The sequence below is a fragment of the Macaca nemestrina genome, chromosome 11, assembly GCF_043159975.1.
Source record: "Macaca nemestrina isolate mMacNem1 chromosome 11, mMacNem.hap1, whole genome shotgun sequence".
NCBI lineage: Eukaryota > Metazoa > Chordata > Mammalia > Primates > Cercopithecidae > Macaca > Macaca nemestrina.
The window spans coordinates 100,747,412-100,767,543 of NC_092135.1; the positions used below are offsets into that span (position 1 = coordinate 100,747,412).

At 39.0% G+C, this 20,132-nt stretch overlaps 1 protein-coding gene across 1 annotated transcript in view; it reads left to right on the top strand.

The window, feature by feature from the left end:
- Positions 1–20,132, top strand: part of LOC105468074 (family with sequence similarity 117 member B) — a 139,811-nt gene that overhangs the window by 105,698 nt on the left and 13,981 nt on the right. The window contains exons 5-6 of the mRNA XM_011718033.3: positions 16,444–16,587; positions 18,193–18,418. Of these exons, the coding sequence (XP_011716335.2) occupies positions 16,444–16,587; positions 18,193–18,418 (370 nt within the window). The remainder of the gene's footprint in view (positions 1–16,443; positions 16,588–18,192; positions 18,419–20,132) is intronic.

Genomic DNA, 20,132 nt, shown 5'->3' on the forward strand with positions numbered 1-20,132 from the left:
AAAAATCCCAATTTACAGTAGCAGCAGAAACAACTAAATACTTAAGAATGAAATTAATAAGTACTACACAATCTACATGGGGAAAATTAAAAACACTTCTGAAAGATACAAAGTAGACCTGTACAAATGTAAAATGTGTTATTCTTGGATAGGATGAGTTAATATAATGCTTTCTAATTTAATTTATAAATTTAACACCATCCCAATAAAAATATTAGTAAGCTTTTTGACAGCATTAGAAAAGTTGCTACTAAAAAAAACTTGCTACCTAAAGCTCATAGGGAAAAGTAAATATGTGAGTATAACCAGGAAAGCTGTGAAAAGGAAAAACTGAGGGCAGCTAGCCTTACTAGATATCAAAACATACTATAAAGCCTTTACAAGTGAAGCAATGTGCTACTGGTACATGAATTGACAAATTGTTCAGAGGAATAGACTAGATAGAAAGCCCAAAAATTGACTCAGGTACATACAGAAATTTACTGTATGGTAAAGGCATCTCAAATCACTGGTCAGAGACGAACTTTTGAATTACTAGCACTGGGACAAGTCGTAGCCATTTATAAAAAGAATTAGGCCACACCATATACAAAAACAACCTCTCAATGGATTAAGGATCTAAATGTAAACAACAAAACCATGTATTAGAAGACATTGCTGAATTCTTCTGTAATCTCAGCAAAAAATAAAAAAGATTTCTATGACTCAAAATTCATAATCAGCAAAAGGTTGATAAGTTTAATTATATCAACATTTTTGTATGGCAGAAAACATTACAAACCAAGTGTAAAAACTGAAAAAAACAAAATATTCACAACATACACCACAGACACAAAGGGCTAATAACCCTAATATAAAGAACTCTCAAAAACTGAGACAGTTGCTGCTATCAGTGCATGCATGCACCCTCCAGTGGCATAAGGATGGCCCTTGCCTGCCACCAGCCCCCACAAGCACCTCTTGGGAATCTGAGGATTGGCCCATGCAGCCTGCTGCTGCCACTCAGTCACACAAACCAGCCGGGGGCCTGGAGACCGACCTACTCAGTCCACCACTGCTACTGCACTGCCAACACCACACACACTGCCCAGAGTCCTGAGGACACACCTGCCCAGCCTACCACTGGCACCTGAGCATGCCACATGGAAGCCCAAGGACCAGCTTACCCAGACCCACCAATACTGGTGCTTGTGTATGCCACCCAGGGGTCTAAGGACCAGCACACCGGGCCCACTGCCACCACTGCTGATGCCTGAGGACTAGCCTGGCTAGTATTCCTGTACCCTGCAAAGCCTTACCACAGCCTTCACTGACAACTCCAGCCTAAGCTGCTGAGAAACTCAGAGACACCACTGTTACTGATTATGGCCAAAGAAATCATACCGAGACTACACTACTGCACCCACCCAGAATCAAAGGCAAAGCTACCCAAGCAATGCAACAGATAAATCTATAGGAAAAAGGCTTTCCCTCTGAAAGCCAATTCAAAAAATTGGAGGAAGTGACTGTTATACTAAATGTACAGGTATTAATATAAGGATACAAGAAAAGTAGAAAAGCAGGGAACCATGACACCTCCAAAGGAGCCCAATAATTCTTCAGTAACAGATCCCAAAGAAAAGGAAATGGGTGAAATTCCTGAAAAACAGTTTAAAATAGTTATATCAAAGAAACTCAGTGACATACAAGAGAACACAGATAAATGATACAAAGAATCAGGAAAATGATTTCTTAGTTGAATGAGTAGTTGAATAAAAGAGATAAAAGAGATAGATTAAAAAGAACCAAACATCCTCTCCAGCACCTGTTGTTTCCTGACTTTTTTTTTTTGAGACGGAGTCTCGCTCTGTCACCCGGGCTGGAGTGCAGTGGCCGGATCTCAGCTCACTGCAAGCTCCGCCTCCTGGGTTCACGCCATTCTCCGGCCTCAGCCTCCCGAGTAGCTGGGACTACAGGCGCCCGCCACCTCGCCCGGCTAGTTTTTTGTATTTCTTAATAGAGACGGGGTTTCACCGTGTTAGCCAGGATGGTTTCGATCTCCTGACCTCGTGATCCACCCGTCTCGGCCTCCCAAAGTGCTGGGATTACAGGCTTGAGCCACCGCGCCCGGCCGTTTCCTGACTTTTTAATGATCGCCATTCTAACTGGTGTGAGATGGTATCTCATTGTGGTTTTGATTTGCATTTCTCTGATGGCCAGTGATGATGAGCATTTTTTCATGTGTCTGTTGGCTGTATGAATGTCTTCTTTTGAGAAATGTCTGTTCATATCCTTTGCCCACTTTTTGATGGGGTTGTTTGTTTTTTTCTTGTAAATTTGTTTGAGTTCTTTGTAGGTTCTGGATATTAGCCCTTTGTCAGATGAGTAGATTGCAAAAATTTTCTCCCATTCTGTAGGTTGCCTGTTCACTCTGATGGTAGTTTCTGAAATAGGAACACTTTTACACTGTTGGTGGGATTGTAAACTAGTTCAACCATTATGGAAAACAGTATGGCGATTCCTCAAGGATCTAGAACTAGATGTACCATATGACCCAGCCATCCCATTACTGGGTATATACCCAAAGGATTATAAATTATGCTGCTATAAAGACACATGCACACGTATGTTTATTGCAGCACTATTCACAATAGCAAAGACTTGGAATCAACCCAAATGTCCATCAGTGACAGATTGGATTAAGAAAATGTGGCACATATACACCATGGAATACTATGCAGCCATCAAAAAGGATGAGTTTGCGTCCTTTGTAGGGACATGGATGCAGCTGGAAACCATCATTCTTAGCAAACTATCACAAGAACAGAAAACCAAACACTGCATGTTCTCACTCATAGGTGGGAACTGAACAATAAGATCACTTGGACTCAGGAAGGGGAACATCACACACAGGGGCCTATCATGGGGAGGGGGGAGGGGGGAGGGATTGCATTGGGAGTTATACCTGATGTAAATGATGAGTTGATGGGTGCAGCACACCAACATGGCACAAGTATACATATGTAACAAACCTGCACGTTATGCACATGTACCCTACAACTTAAAGTATAATAATAAAAAAAAAAAAAAAAAAAAGAACCAAACAAATCATGGAGCTGAAGAAATCAAAGAATGAAATAAAAATTCAGTTGAGAACTTCAGCAATATACTAGATCAAGCAGAAGAAAGAATTTCTGAACTTGCAGACAGGTCTTGTGAAACAATCCAGTCAAACAAGAATAAAAACGGATGACAAAGCCTATGTGACATACAGGGAGCAACAAGCAATCAAGTATTTGAGTTTCGAGAGGTCCGGAAGAAGAGATGGTCAAAGGCATCGAAAACCTATTGAGTGAAGTAAGAGCTGAAAACTTCCTCAGTCTTACAAGAGATATGGACATACAGATACAGCAAGCTCAAAGATCCCCAAATAGTTTTAACCCAAAAAGGTCTTCTCCAAGGCATATTATAGTCAAACTGTCAAAAGTCAAAAGACAGAATTCCAAAAACAAGAGAAAAGTGTCAAGTCACATGTAAGAGAATCCCCATCTGTCTTAGTTCATTTGTGTTTCTGTAAAAGAATACCCAAGGCTGGGTAATTTATAAAGGTAAGGGTTTTATTTGGCTTGTGGTTCTGTAGACTGTACTGAACCTCAGACTGCATCCACTCATGGCGGAAGACGAAGGGGAGCCAGTGTGTGCAGAGATAACACGTCAAGTGAGGAAGCAAGAGAGATAGAGGGGTGGTGCCAGACTCTTTTTAACCACCAGCTATTGTAGGAACTAATGGAGTGAATTTACTTCTTCCCTGGAGAAGGTATTAATCTGTTCATGAGAAACGTGCCTCCATGTCCCAGACACTTCCTATTAGGCCCCACCTTCAATATTGTACATCAGATTTCAACATGAGGTTTGGAGGAACAAATATCCCAATGATAGCACCGTCAGACTAATAGTAAGTTTTACAGCCAAAACTTTACGGGCCAGGAGAGAATGGGATGATATATTTTAAGTGCTGAAAGAAAAAAGACTGCTAGCCAAAAATATTTTACCCAGGAATAATGTCCTTCAAAAATGAAGGAGAGTTGGCTGGGTGCGGTGGCTCACACTTGTAATCCCAGCACTTTGGGAGGGCAAGGCGGGCGGATCACCTGAGATCAGGAGTTCGAGATCAGCCTGGCCAACATGGCAAAACCCCATCTCTACTAAAAATACAAAAAAAAAAAAAAAAGTTGGGCATGGTGGCAGGTGCCTGTAATCCCAGCTACTTGGGAGTCTGAGACAAGAGAATCACTTGAAACCAGGAGGCAGAGGTTGCAGTGAGCTGAGATTGCACCACTGCTGATGGAGCTGATACTCCATCCTGGGTGATAGAGTGAGACTGTGTCTCAAAAAAAAAAAAAAAAAAAAGAGAGGGCGGGTATGGTGGCTCACGCCGGTAATCCTAGCACTTTGGGAGGCTGAGGCAGGCAGATCACTTGTGGTCAGCAATTCAAGACTAGCCTGGCAAACATGATGAAACCCCATCTCTACTAAAAATACAAAAATTAACCGGGCATGGTGGTGCTTTCCTGCAGTCCCTGCTACTCAGGTGGCTGAGGCATGAGAATCTCTTGAACCAAGGAGGCAGAGGCTGCAGTGAGTGGAGATTGTGCCATTGCACTCCATCTTGAGTGACAGTGAGACTCTGTGTCAAAAAAGAAAAAAAGACAAAATAAGCCTTTTCCAGACAGGCAAGAACTTAGGGAATTAATTACCACTAGGTCAGCCCTACAAGGAATATTTAAGCAAGTCCTACATCTGGAAATGAAAGGAGGGTATCTACCATTATGAAAACACACAGACATAAAATTCACTGGTTGAGCAGACATAAATGAGAAAGAGAAAGTCAAATATTATCACTACAAGAATCCCACCACATGTAAAGGTAAACAATAAAAGAGGAAGAAAGGAACAAAGAATATACAAAACAATCCAAAAACAATTTAAGTGACTGACAGGAGTAAGTTCTCACCTATAAATAACAACCTTGAATGTAAATGGCTTTAATTAGAAGATGTAGACTGGCTGAATGGGTAATAAAATAAGAACCATTAGTATGCTGCCTGCAAGAAACTCACTCCCCCTATAAAAACACGTATTGATTGAAAGTGAAGGGATGGAAAAGGCTTATTCACGCAAATGGAAACCAAAATTATGCAGGATTAGCTGTATTTATATCACACAAAATAGACATCGAGTCAAAAAACAAAAAGACAAAGTTATTATATTAATGATAAAGGGATCAATTCAGCAAGAGGATGTAACAATTGTAAATATATATGCACCCTACACCAGAGCACCTAGTATATAATGCAAACAGCGTTAGAGCTTAAAGAGAGAAATAGACCCCAATGCAATAATAGTTGGAGACTTCAAGACCTCACTTTCAGCATCAGATCATCTATATAGAAAGTCAAGAAAGAAACATTGCACTTAATCTGTACTGTAGATCAAATTGAACTAATAGACATTTACAGAATTTTTCTTCCATTAGCTACAGAATACACATGCACATATCAGCACATGGAACGTTCTCCAGGATAGACCGTATGTTAGGCCACAAAACATATCTCAACAAATTTTTAAATATTGAAATTATCAAGATCTTCTCATACCACAGACTAGAACTAGAAATCAGTAACAAGAGGAAATTTGGAAACTGTACAGATACGTGGAAGTTAAACAACATGCTCCTGAATAACCATTGGGTCAATGAAGAAATTAAGGAAATAAAAAAAAATTTCTTGAAGCAAATGAAAATGGAATTACAATGTACCAAAACCTATGAGATAACAGTATATTGCTAAGAGGAAAGTATATACCAACAAATGCCTACATTAAAAAAAAGATTTCAGATAAACAATCTGAAGAGTGTACCTCAAGGAACTAGAAAAGCAAGAACAAACCAAACCTAAAATTATTAGAAGAAAGATTATTAAAGATAAGTATGAACAACTGTACACTAACAAACTGGGAAACCTAGAGAAAATGGGTAATTTCATTGACACATACAGCCTACAAAGATTGAACCAGGAAAAGGTAGCAAACCTGAACAAACCATGTTACTGGTTATGAGATTGAATCAGCAATACAAATTGTCCCAACAAAGAGGCCAAGGACTGAATGGTTTTACTGCTGAATTTTAACAGACATAAAATAGAACTAACACCAATTCTTCTCAAACTATTACAAACAATTATAGAGGAAGGAGTTTCTGCTAACTCATTTTATGAGGACAGCATTGCCCTGTACCAAAACCAGACACTGGCACAACCACCACCCCTGGGGGTGGGGGGGGAAGTGCGGGGGGAAACCACTATGGGCCAGTATCCCTATTGAACATAGATGCAAAAATCCTGAGCAAAATACTGGCAAACCAAATCTAACAACACATCAAAAAGGTAATATAACACGATTAAGTGGGATTTATTCCAGTGATGCAAAGATGGTTCAACATAGACAAATCAATAAATGTGATACATCACATTAACAGAACGAAGGACTTAAACCATATGATCATTTTAATAGACACAGAAAAACCATGTGATAAAATTCAGCCTGGTCAACATAGACAAATCAATAAATGTGATACATCACATCAACAGAATGAAGGACAAAAACCAACAATCATTTTAATAGATACAGAAAAACCATGTGATAAAATTCAGCATCCCTCCATGATAAAAACTCTCAACAAATTAGGCATAGAAGGAAAATACCTTGATGTAATAAAAGCAATAGGTGACAAACCCACAGCTAAATTGTACCGAATGGAGGAAAGCAGTAAGCCTTTCCTCTAAGAACTGAAACACGACAAGGATGTCCATTTTTACTAGTTACTCAGTGTAGTACTGGAGGTCCTAGCCAGAGCAGCCAGGCAAGAGAAAGAAAATGCATCCAAACTGGAAGACAGGAAGTCAAATTTTTCTTTACAGATGACATGATCTTATATATAGAAAAACCTACCCATTCCAGTTTATCTGTACGTAAAGTAAGAACCAAAAGACTCTACAAAAAAATCACAAAACTGATAAATGAATTTAGTAAAGTTGCTGGATACAACATCAATATATAAAAATGAGTAGTGTTTCTATACACTAATAATGAACTAGCTAAAAAAGAAATCAAGAAAGCAATTCAGTTTACAGTGGCTAAAAAAGAACAACAAAAAACCCCGAGAATAAATTTAATCAGGGAAATGAAAGATATCTACAACAAAAACTGCAAACACTAATGAAAGAAATTGAAGAGGACACAAATGGAAAGATGTCCTATGTTCATAAGAAGAATTCATGTTATTAAAATGACCATACTATCCAAAGCAATCTGTAGATTCACTGCAATTAAAATATTAATTGTTTATATTAAAATACCAATGGCATTCTTCACAGAAATAGAAGAAACAATCATAAGATTTGAATGGAACCACAAAAGACCCCAAATAGAGCAATACAAAGCAAAAAGAATGAAGCCAGAGGCGTCATACTATCTGATTTCAAAAATGTCACACAAAGCTATAGTAATCCAAACAGCATGGATCCACAGAACAGAATAAATAACCCAGAAATAAATTCATGCATTTATAGCCAGCTCATTTTTGACAGAAGTTCTAAGAACATCCACTGGAGGAAAGAACATCTTCAATAAATAGTGCTGGGAAAACTGACTTATGCAGAAGGATGAAAGTGGACCATTATCTCTTACCACATATAAAAATCAACCTAAAATGGATTAAAGCCTTAAAGGTGAGAGCCGAAACTACAAAACTCCTGGAAGAAAACATAGGGGAAATGTTTCAGCACATTGGTCTAGGCAAAGATTTTATGGCTAGGACTACAAAGGCCTAGGTAACGAAAAATATATACAAATGAGACTACGTTAAATTTAAAAGCTTCTCTACAGCAAAGGAAACAACAGAGTGAAGAGAAAGCCTGTTGAATGGAGGAAAATATTTGCAAAGTGTTCATCCAACAAGGAACTAACATTGAGAATCTTCAAGGAACTCAATAGCAAAAAAAAAAAAAAAAAACCAACAAGTAATGCCATTAAAAAGTGGGCAATCTGACTAGACATTTCTCAAAAGAAGACACAGATTAAATGTCTTACTAGACATTTCTCGAAAGAAGACGTAGATTAAATGGCCAACAGATATATAAAAAAAAAAGTTCACCTTCACTAGTCATCGGGGAAATGCAAATCAAATCCATAATGAGATATCACCTCACCCCTGTTAGAATGGCTATTATCAAAAAGACAAAAAATAACATATCAAAGGGATACCCTGCACTCACATGTTTATCGTAGCCACTCTCAGTAGCCAGTGTATGGAATCAACCTAAGTGCCCATCAACAGTTGAATGAATAAAGAAAAATGTAGTGTGTTTGTGTATACATGTGTATACATAACTGATCAGTGTTTCATTGTGTGTGTGTGCACGTGCACGCGCGCACACACACACACACACACACACACACACACACAGTGTAGTACTGGAGATCCGAGATGGGCAACCTGAGTACCCACCAATAGTTGAATGAATAAAGAAAAATGTGTGTGTGTGTATACATGTGTATAAAGACTGATTAGTATCCCATTGTGTGTGTGTGTACAATGGAATACTAATCAGTCTTAAAATGAATAAAATTCTGTGATTTGCAGCAACATGAATTAGAACTGAAGGTCACGTTAAGTGAAATAAGCCAGGCATAGAAAGATAAATATCACACTTTCACACTCGTAGGTAGAAGCTAAAAAAATTGATCTCATGGAGGGTAAAGAGTAGAAGGATGGACACCAAAGGCTGGGAAGGGCCGGGGTCACGCGGGGTGGGAGGTCATGAATGAAAAGAGGTTGGTTAATGGATACCGATATGTAGTCAGATAGAAGGAATAAGTTCTAGTATTCGATAGCACAGTAGAGTGACTGTGGTTAACAATAATTTATTGCATATATCATTAACTATGAGAGAAGATTTGAAATGTTCCCAGCACAAAGAAATGTTTAAGTTTATGGATATTCTGAATACCCTGATTTGATCATTATACATTATATGCATGTATCAAAATATCACACGTACCACATAAATATGTACAATTATTATGTATCCAAAAAACTGAGGGACAGATGACTAAAAACCCAAGAAAAGGGTGAACGGACGTTGTCAAGAAATATATAGAAATGAACCTTAAAGGCGGGGCACAGTGGCTCACATCTGTAATCCCAGCACTTTGGGAGGCCGAGGCGGGTGGATCATGAGGTCAGGAGATCGAGACCATCCTGGCTAACACGGTGAAACCCGTCTCTACTAAAAATACAAAAAATTATCTGGCGCCAGGTGCGGTGGCTCATGCCTGTAATCCCAGCACTTTGGGAGGCCGAGGCGGGCAGATCACAAGGTCAGGAGATCGAGACCATCCTGGCTGATACAGTGAAACCCCGTCTCTACTAAAAATACAAAAAATTAGCCAGGTGCTGTGGCGGGTGCCTGTAGTCCCAGCTACTCGGGAGGCTGAGGCAGGAGAATGGCGTGAACCTGGGAGGCGGGCTTGCAGTGAGCTGAGATCACACCACTGCACTCTAGCCTGGATGACAGAGCGAGACTCCGTCTCAAAAACAAACAAACAAACAAAACAGCTGGGCCTGGTGACACATGCCTGTAGTCCCAGCTACTTGGGAGGCTGAGGCAGGAGAATTGCTTGAACCCAGCAGGCAGAGGTTGCAGTGAGCTGAGATCGTGCCACTGCACTCCAGCCTGGGTGACAGAGGGAGACTCCTCCTCAAAAAAAAAAAAAAAGAAAAAAAGAAAAAAAGAAGTGACCTTTAAATATACTTTGAAAAAATCATGCTTTAAATAATGAGAATTAAAATACAATATCAATGTATACAGTGTAAACAGTTTATATGTAAACACTATGAAGAGGTTTTTCAAGTCAGTAAGAAAAAAACAGATAACATTCCTTGCTACAAAATGGACAAATGACTGGCTATCATTTTAAAAATTTACTTTCCTTTATGTTCTACAATATAGAAACTAAAGGAATGAGAGCACTTGTAGTTAATGAAACTTAGCAAAGGTTTAGAAAAAATAAATCCAGTTTAGAGAGTTTCATGAAACATATATATTCATACAGTGCAGATAAAAATGTGAGGAGTAAAAATATTTTACTGTTCGGTTTGGCATTATGAATCAAAGCCCTGAAAAATCTTCCCTATCCTTTGTGTCCCCCCAGAAAAATAGTTCCCCCACCCCAGGAATTTATTCTAAGGAAGTGTTTATGTATGTGTGCAAATAATTGTCTAAGAGGATGTTCATGACAGTATGGTTCTGTAATAGTGAAAAATTGAGAACTATTTGTTTAATAGAGCATTGATTTCTTATGTAATGCACTCACAAAATGAAATACTCTGCACCTATAAAAATGATTTGGTTAAACGTTTTAAAGCATAGAGATAGGTTACAGGTCTGGCATGATGTTAAAAAAAAAAAAAAACCACTGGGTTCAGAATGCTACGTACAATATGTTTCTGGTTAAAAGTGTTTATGTATATAGAAGAAAGAGGACTAGATAGAAGAGTTTTTATAAAATTATTAATAGTTGTTATCTCTGGTGATTGATATCTATTTCTTTCTTCACTGAATATTTTTTTACTTTTGCAATAAAGAAAACAGTGCCAGTCCAGGCACAGTGACTCATGCTTGTAATCCCTGCACTTTGGGAGGTCAAGGCTGGGAGGATCACTTGAGGCCAGGAGTTCGAGATCAGCCTGGGCAACATAGTGAGCCTCTGTCTCTAATTATATTTTTTAAATTATTTAAATAAAAAAGAGTAAACATGGGCAACATAGTGAGCCTCTGTCTCTAATTATATTTTTAAAATTATTTAAATAAAAAAGAGTAAACAGTGAAGTTAAAAATAGTTTCTCAGGGCAAACTTTTTATGGACATATTCAAGTTCTCTGGATCACTATATCTCAGGCTTATGTTTAAGTATGTTCTTAAGTCTATTGAAAACTGTAGAAATAAGAAAAACTAGAGGTGAGTGTATTAGTCTCCTCAGGCTGCCGTAACAAAATATTATACATAGACTAGGTGACTTTACACAACAGAAATTTATCTTCCAGTTCTGGAGACTCTTAAGTCAAAAATCCAGGTGTCAGCAGAGTTGGTATGTAGTTGAGGGTTCTCCCCTTAGGTTGGAGACAGCTCCCTTCTTGCTGTGTGCTTATATGAACTTTTCTTTGTGTGCATGGAAATGGAAGGGGTCTCTCTGGTGTCCTGTTGGACCAGGGCTGCCCTTCCATATGACCTAATTTAAACTTTACTGCTGACTGGGCGCAGTGGCTCATGTTTGTAATCTCAGCACTTTGGGAGGCTGAAGCCGTCTGATTGCTTGAGCCCAGGAGTTTGAGACCAGCCTGGGCAACATGGTAAAACCCTGTCTCTACCAAAACAGTACAAAAATTAGCCAGGCATGATGGCATATGCCTGTAATCCCAGCTACGCAGGAGGCCGAGGTAGGAGGATCACCTGAGGCCAGGAGGCAGAGGTTGTAGTGAGCCAAGCTCATGCCACTGCACTCCAGCCTGGGCAACAAGGTGAGACCCTGTCTCAAACAACAACAACAAAACAAACCTCAACTACTGCCTTAGGTGCCCCATGTCCGAATACAGCCACATGGGCAGTTAGGGCTCCAACATAGGATGTTGGGGGAGATGCACACATCCATATACCAGCCTTGTTGAACAAGCATCTTGTATGTTTTGGGCTCTCTGCTTGGCAGTGGCACTAAAGAGATTAATAAGACATAGTTTCTCTCCTCAGGTTAATTGTAGAAAAATAATCCAAAAGAAAAAAATACCAACTCTGTCCCTAGGTGTAGCTTGCTTCTGATATTTTGGGGAAATACTCTTTTTCTGGGTGAAATATAAATATGTGTGTGTATCTGTTTTATATGCATGTATTGGCTTTTGGTTGAATAAACATTAAGGGGCAAAGGAAACGTGTTCTTTTAACTTTCTGCTTTTGTGAAATGTCTGGGGTATATGAAACTTTTGTTCCAGTAGGTAGAACAGAAAATGTTGAGAAATTAGGTATGGGGGTTTCTCGGTGCACATATAATTTATGTTTATATTTGAGGAAAGGGAAAATCAAAAAGTGCATATAAGGACTAAACCCTTGAAGACATATAGGTCAAGCTTTAGTCCCATAATTTTCTGTTTGCAAATTTGCAAAATTATTTTATAATTCACCTTCTAAAAATTGCGTCTTTCTTTACAGATCATCTGTGTTACTTGAAGTGTATGACTCAGCTGACTACTGCAGGTTATATCAGGAATTTGAGTTTTTATACCTGTGGAGTGTTAGTGAGTTAAAGTTTTATTGTCTGACCAGTAGTTGACTTGTGACATTGATTGTGCTTTAGCCACCTGCTAAACTGTATATGGAGTTGTCACCACTTACGAAAGCTGAAAGGGTCTAACCAGGACAAGTGTTCACATCAAATGACTGAGAGAATAGATCTATGGATATGGCTAAGATCTTCCTCAAAAAAATAGTTTTGAGGCTGGGCACAGTGGCTCACGCCTATAATCCCAGCACTTTGTGAGGCCTAGGTGGTGGATCACCTGAGGTCAGGAATTTGAGGGAAAAAAAATTTTTTTTTGAAAATTGTGTATCTGTGTGCCAAAGATCTACACTGTGGAGAATGGCTCAAAAATATAAGTTGAATTTTTAAAAATTATATATAAGTTTTCTCTATAAAACATTTATAGAACACCCAAACTTAAGATTTTTCTTTTCTTTGGTAGTGGATGCTGAGATTGGAAAAGGGATCAGAAAGAAGAGATGGAAGTAAAGGGAATAAGTAATGTAGAAGCTTGAGGCTGTGGGCAATGTGGGAACAGAGGGACTTATAAAAAGGGAAAAATTAGGAGACACTATATGTGAAAGAAAATAAGTGACAAAAAAATGTGAAAAGATAAAGAATTATTTTAATACATAATAGGGAAAATACAAAATAAAATTTGCAGCTACTGTTTTCTGAGCGTTCATGCTTTAGAGGCCAGGCACCATACCAGGTTTCCTGTCGTTTCATTCTTAAAGCCATGAGGTAGGTTTCTGTGTCCTGTGTGTTACATATGAGGACCCAACACTAACTGAGCAGTGGAGACATGCTCACTCAGTACTTCTGCATGGAGCTTCCCCTTGGCCTTTTTTAATCACAAATTTCTTGTGTTTGCTAAGGATTCTTGTACTATTATGCTCTTTCTTCTCTTCTTTTCTTTTTTCTTTTCTCTTGCCTTCCTGCCCACCTGCCACCCCCTTTTTCTTTCTCTCTTTCTCTCTCCTTCCTTCCTTCCTTCCTTCCAGTTCTAAAGGGGAGCAGGAATAAAAGGAGAAATAGATATTTAACACTAAGTTCTGTATCACACAGCAAGGTTATCAGGGAATAAAACTAATGGTCATTGATTAGAGGCTCTCTTACCTTTGTCTTCTTGCCCACTTCTTCCTGAAAGAGGTTTTCCGAAGAAACTTTCCTAAATGAAGGATAGGTTAATCACCTTTCTTTGCTAGACAGTAGAAGAGTCTACAAGATGTTCATCTGGCACACTGTTGTTACTAGCTTTGGCGGATACCTCTGTTAATGCTTGTTTCATATTTTATTTTGAGTGTCTTATCAGGAAAAAATTAATATCCTGTAATTATGTAATCAGATAGTTCTTTCCAAAAGTAATACTGTGACAATAAAAACATTTTTAATTTAAAAATCTCTATATATAGATTTTGGAAGTGGTTCTCTTAAATAAATAAATCATATCATGAAAATGGCCATACTGCCCAAAGTAATTTATAGATTCAGTGCTATTCCCATCAAACTACCATTGACATTCTTTACAGAATTAGAAAAAACTATTTTAAATTTCATATGGAATCAAAGAAGACCCTGTATAGCCAAGACAGTCCTAAGCAAAAAGTACAAAGCTGGAGGCATCACGCCATCTGACTTCAAACTATACTACAAGGCTACAGTAACCAAAACAGCATAGTACTGGTACCAAAAGAGACACATAGACCAATGGAGCAGGACAGAGACCTTATAAATAACACCACATATCTACAACTATCTGATCCTTGACAAACCTGACAGAAAAAAGCAATGGGGAAAGGATCTCCTATTCAGTAAATGGTGCTAGGAAAACTGGCTAGCCATATGCAGAAAACTGAAACTGGACCCCTTCCTTCCTTACACCTTATACAAAAATTAACTCAAGATGGATTAAAGACTTAAATGTAAAACCCAAAACCGTAAGAACCCAAAACCATAAAAACCCTAGAAGAAATACCATTCAGGACATAGGCATGGGCAAGACTTCATGACAAAAATGCCAAAAGCAATTGCAACAAAAGCCAAAGTTGACAAATGGGATCTAGTTAAACAAAAGAGCTTCTGCACAGCAAAAGAAACTATCATCAGAGTGAACAGGCAACCTACAGAATGGGAGAAAATTTTTGCAGTCTACCCATCTGACAGAGGTTTAATATCCAGAATTTGCAAGGAACTTAAATTTATAAGAAAAAAACAACCCCATCAAAAAATGGACAAAGGATATGAACAGACACTTCTTAAAAGAAGACATTTACATGGCCAACAAACATGTAAAAAATATATGAAAAAAAGCTCAACATCACTATCAGAGAAATGCAAGTGAAAACCACAGTGTGATACCATCTCATGCCAGTCAGAATGGCAATTATTAAAATAAGTCAGGAAACAATAGATGCTGGTGAGGCTGTGGAGAAATAGGAATGCTTTTACGCTGTTGGTGGGAGTGTAAATTAGTTCAACCATTGTGGAAGACAGCATGGCGATTCCTGAACGATCTAGAACCAGAAATATCATTTGACCCATCAATCCCATCACTGTATGTATACCCAAAGGATTATAAATCATTCTACTATAAAGACACATGCACATATGTGTTTATTGCAGCATTGTTTACAATAGCAAAGGCATAGAACCAACTCAAATGCCGTCAATGATAGACTAGATAAAGAAAATGTGGTACATATACTTCATGGAATACTATGCAGCCATAAAAAGAATGAGATCATGTCCTTTGCAAGGACATGGATTAAGCTGGAAGCCATCATCCTTAGCAGACTAACACAAGAACAGAAAACCAAATACTGCATATTCTCACTCATACATGGGAGTTGAACAATGAGAACACATGGACACAGAGAGGGGAACAACACACACCAGGGCCTGTTCGAGGTAGGAGATGAGGAGAGGGAACTTAGAGGACTGGTCAATAGGTGCAGCAAACCACCATGGCACACGTATGCCTTTGTAACAAATCTGCATGTTCTGCACATGTATCTTATTTTTTTTAAGAATAGATAATAATAAATCCCCCCCAGAATATAAATAATTGTATAAATCTGTTCTTATGTTGCTATAAATACCTGAGACTGGGTAATTTATAAAGAAAAGAGGGTCTGTGCATGGTGGCTCATGCCTGTAATCCCAGCACTTTGGGAGGCCTACATAGGCGGATCACAAGGGCAGGAGTTTGAGACCAGCCTGGCAAATATGGTGAAAACTGTCTCTACTAAAAATACCAAAAAAAATTAGCCAGGTGTGGTGGTGGGTGCCTGTGGTCCCAGCTACTCAGGAGGCTGAGGCAGGAGAGTCGCTTGAACCCGGGAGGTGAAGGTTGCAGTGAGTCGAGATCACACCACTGCACTCCAGCCTGGGTGACAGAGTGAGACTTGTCTCAAAAAAAGAAAGAAAGAGGTTTAATTGACTCACAGTTCTGCAGGCTGTACAGGAAGCATGACGCTGGCATTTACTCGATGTCCAGGGAGGCCTTAGGAAACTTACAATCATGGCGGAAGGCAAAGGGGGAGCACACAGGTCACATGGCCGAGCAGAAGCAAGAGAGAGAAGGGGGAGGTGCTATACACCTTTAAACAACCAGATTTCGTAAGAACTCAACAGTACTAAGAGGGATGGTGCTAAACCATTCATGAGAGATCCACCCCCATGATTTGGGTGAGACATCCAAACTCTGTCATTGTGGCACTAGGAGTGTTTAAAGTTATATTCTGAAATCTGAGCTCTGTTACAGTCATAAAAGAATTTTTGAGGTTGACATTCTTTTACTATATATATCCCTGTTCCCTTTGCAGTCATTCATAGGTGTGAATACATTTTCAGAATCCTGCCTTCATTTTGTGGGATCTAGGTTTTAAATTATATTTCATCCATGCTAAGGAGCAGGTTTGCTCACTCACACTTTTTGTGAGGCCTGTAAACTTTGATTTATTTTTGAGTTACTTATGTCTGTTGGAATTATGCTTCAGTCTAGAAAAGTAAAAGGTAATGTTAAGCTTCTCTTCTCCATCCCATTTTCTCAAGGCTCCTGTTCCAAAGAGTGCACTTATTCCTGTAATTCCCATCACTAAATCAACAGGCTCCCGGTTCCGGAATAGCGTGGAAGGATTGAATCAAGAGATTGAAATAATAATTAAAGAGACTGGGGAAAAGGAAGAGCAACTTATAGTAAGTGATCTTGTATCTTAAGATCATTCTTGAATTCTTCTAATTATTAAAAATGCACAGTTTGGGTTTCCATATTTACTTGGGTTTTTTCCTTCTCATTGAGAGAACAAAAATTTATCTCTTTTGAAAATCTTTGACCTGGGCAAGTGAGTGAAAAGTTTTCATTTAGTTGCATGTCATAGAGGCAACTGATCTAACTTGAATTTGAATTACTGAACAGAAACTAGTTTTTGTTTGTCTGTATTTAGAAACCATTAGATGATATACTTCTTATTTGCTATAACTCCATTTAACATAATTAGTAAGCTAAACTCCATTAGTAAGTTTAGCTTACTAATTATGGGGGGCAGAAGTTTACATGACATTGAATACTTTCTAAGCATGAATCTCCTTGCTCCTTTTTTGAATGTCAGTGACTGTTTGGTTTTGGTTGACATGCTAGGCCATGTCATCATAAAGTACAGTTAGAAATGATCTGGCTAGGCATGGTGGCTCACGCCTGTAATCCCAACATTTTGGGAAGTTGAGGCGGGTGGATCACCTGAGGTCAGGAGTTCAAGACCCACCTGGCCAACATGGTGAAACCCCGTCTCTACTAAAAAATACAAAAATTAGCTGGGCATGGTGGTGCATGCCTGTAATCCCAGCTACTCGGGAGGCTGAGGCAGGGAGAATCGCTTGAACCTGGGAAGTGGAGGTTGCAGTGAACCAAGATTGTGCCATTGCACTCCAGCCTGGGCGACAGAGTGAGACTCCATCTCAAAAAAAAAAAAAAGAAATGATCTTCTGCCTATTCTGTCTACTAACTAGAAAACACATGAGAATAATTCCTATGTAAAACAGAAAAATTACTGTTTAGGTTTAAAAACCATGTCACAGAGTGTATTTATTTAACCGTCTCTCTATTCTTCAGTGAAGGAGGAATTGAGTATTGTATTGATGCTTAAGATCCTCTCCCTTAAAATAAAAGGTTGGTTTAGCTAAGAGAAAACACAGCTCCCCACACCCTCTCCTCCATGCTGCCTGATGGGGTCCAGGTTCCCTGATTTAATAAAGGTAAATGAATCAGAAGCATGCAGGGAGTTGGTTTCCCTGCTAAGTGATCCACACAGGCTTTCCTTTGTGTGTGTACTTGATTTTCTCCCCATCATTAGCACTTCTGTGATTAACCTTTCCCCCGTTGAGGAAAGTTGACTTGAAAAAATCCTTTCAGGGTGTGGCATCAGTGTCCCTGGTTCACATGATGAATAACCTTTTTTCCTCTAATGTAGACCTAGTGTTACACCTAGATTTCATGGCCCTCACTTAATTTTTAAAATAACCCTTAGCACACGATAAGTGATGCAGTGTAATTCATTTATTCAACAAGCATTGGCCACCTGCTGTATGCCGGGCCTTGGGAATACAGAGTCTTTACCAAAGACTCGGTAGGGGAGTCAGATTAGACAGGGATGTCACTAACATGCAACATGAAATCCTAATAAGTAGGAAGGGATTTCTGATTTGTGAGTCTCTGGCACTAGATGTGAAGGTTGACATTGGGTGCATTGCTGGTGATTCGAAATTAATGATAAATATACATATGTTTTAAAAATTTTGTAACAGCCGCAAGATATTCCAGATGGCCATCGTGCTCCACCCCCCCTCGTACAGAGAAGTAGCAGCACGCGCAGCATCGACACACAGACCCCTGGTGGGGCAGACAGGGGGAGCAACAACAGCAGCCGTTCCCAGTCCGTGTCCCCAACATCGTTCCTCACCATTTCCAATGAAGGTAGTGAGGAGAGTCCTTGCTCAGCTGATGACCTGCTTGTTGATCCCAGAGATAAAGGTACAGTGCTGGAGGAATGTGCTATCAGACGATAATGGAATACCTCCTGTTGTATCATTCATTCTATTCATTTTCTAGGAGAACCACCCACTCGAGGCTACTCAGTTAATGTGTTCAAAGCATAGGTTTTAAATTTGGAGTATAAACAGGTTTGACCGTCATGCTCAGTTGATGGTCTGGTTGGGCAAGTTTATGGGCTTTTGTTAGTTTGTATGTCTTTTTTTGTACTTGTTAATACAACTTCCTTATTGGTGAGAAACATTCTTATTGGAATAAATAAGATGAGCACTTGCTCTGAAAAGCACTTTGGTCTCTGTTACCTGATAGTCATGATTTTATTACCTTTATGCTTTTTAAATCAATACAAAGCCTTCAAGTTAGTGTTTTTTAGGATGTGTATTTGTGACATTTTTAACAAGGATTAAATAGATTTATATCAGTGCAGGATGAGTGTTCAAAGCAAGCCTGATGTAAAACGTTGAAGAGTATTTTTTAAAATAACCTTAAAATACCTTAGAAATAACCTGGAAATAGAAGCAGTTTGAATGTTAATTACAAATATTCTTGCCTTTTAAAACAAATATTAGCCTTGCATTTATGTCAGGACAGTATTTTCTTAGCCTAATTCTGGTTACGTTGTGTACTTGAAAGCAATGATAATGACATTTATATATATATATGTGTGTGTGTGTATATATATATATATATATATTTTTTTTTTTTTTTGAGACAGAGTCTCGCTCTGTCGCCCAGGCTGGAGTGCAGTGGCATGATCTTGGCTCACTGCAAGCTCCGCCTCCTGGGTTCACACCATTCTCCTGCCTCAACCTCCCGAGTACCTGGGCCTACAGGTGTCTGCTACCACGCCCGGATAATTTTTTGTATTTTTAGTAGAGATGAGGTTTCACCGTGTTAGCCAGGATGGTCTTGATCTCCTGACCTCGTGATCCATGCACCTCGGCCTCCCAGAGTGCTGGGATTACAGGCCTGAGCCACCGCGACCGGCCTGTTTATGAGTTCTAAAGCTCAGTTCAGTAGTCATTTATTTCGAACCTCCTCCATACAGTGTGTTGAATGTCCTAAAGTGCTCTGCTGTTAGGACTTGCTGATGCTACTCATCACCTAAGTCATTCAAACTGTAACAAGTGCAGAAGACAGAAGATGCACTGAAGAAGTTACTTTAAACTGTGGAAAGTTGTAAACTGTTGTTCTTTGGACTTTTCTTGCTAGCTTCTGGGTCTGATAAAACATGGGTCAGATAAAATCTGTCCCTTGATTTTCCGTATTTTCTACTTCTACATCAATAACATGTAGAAAGTCTGTAAATAAACTCAATAAATGTGTCCTGATCCATTTGATTTTAGTAGCTGGTTGGCCTCTGTGAATTTCTTTTGTAGGAAAACTGGGCTGTAGTGCTGCTGCCAGCAAGGAGTTTGTAGCTTAGCTGGTACAGACTGAAAATTTAGAACAGACATTTAACATATTAAAATTTTTAAGTTAATATAAATTGAGGATATCAGCACTAAATAATAGCAGAGTAAAGAAATGTTCCTCCTGTTAGGGTTAATTTAGAAAGACTTCAAAAAACTTGAATCAGAGCCAGACTTTGAAGAACCTTTTGGAAAATAAACAGAACTTACCCCTTTTAGGTAAGGGGAAATTCATAGGCCAAAAAAAATGTTTGGCATCCGGTGGCTCTGACTACCTGGAGCAA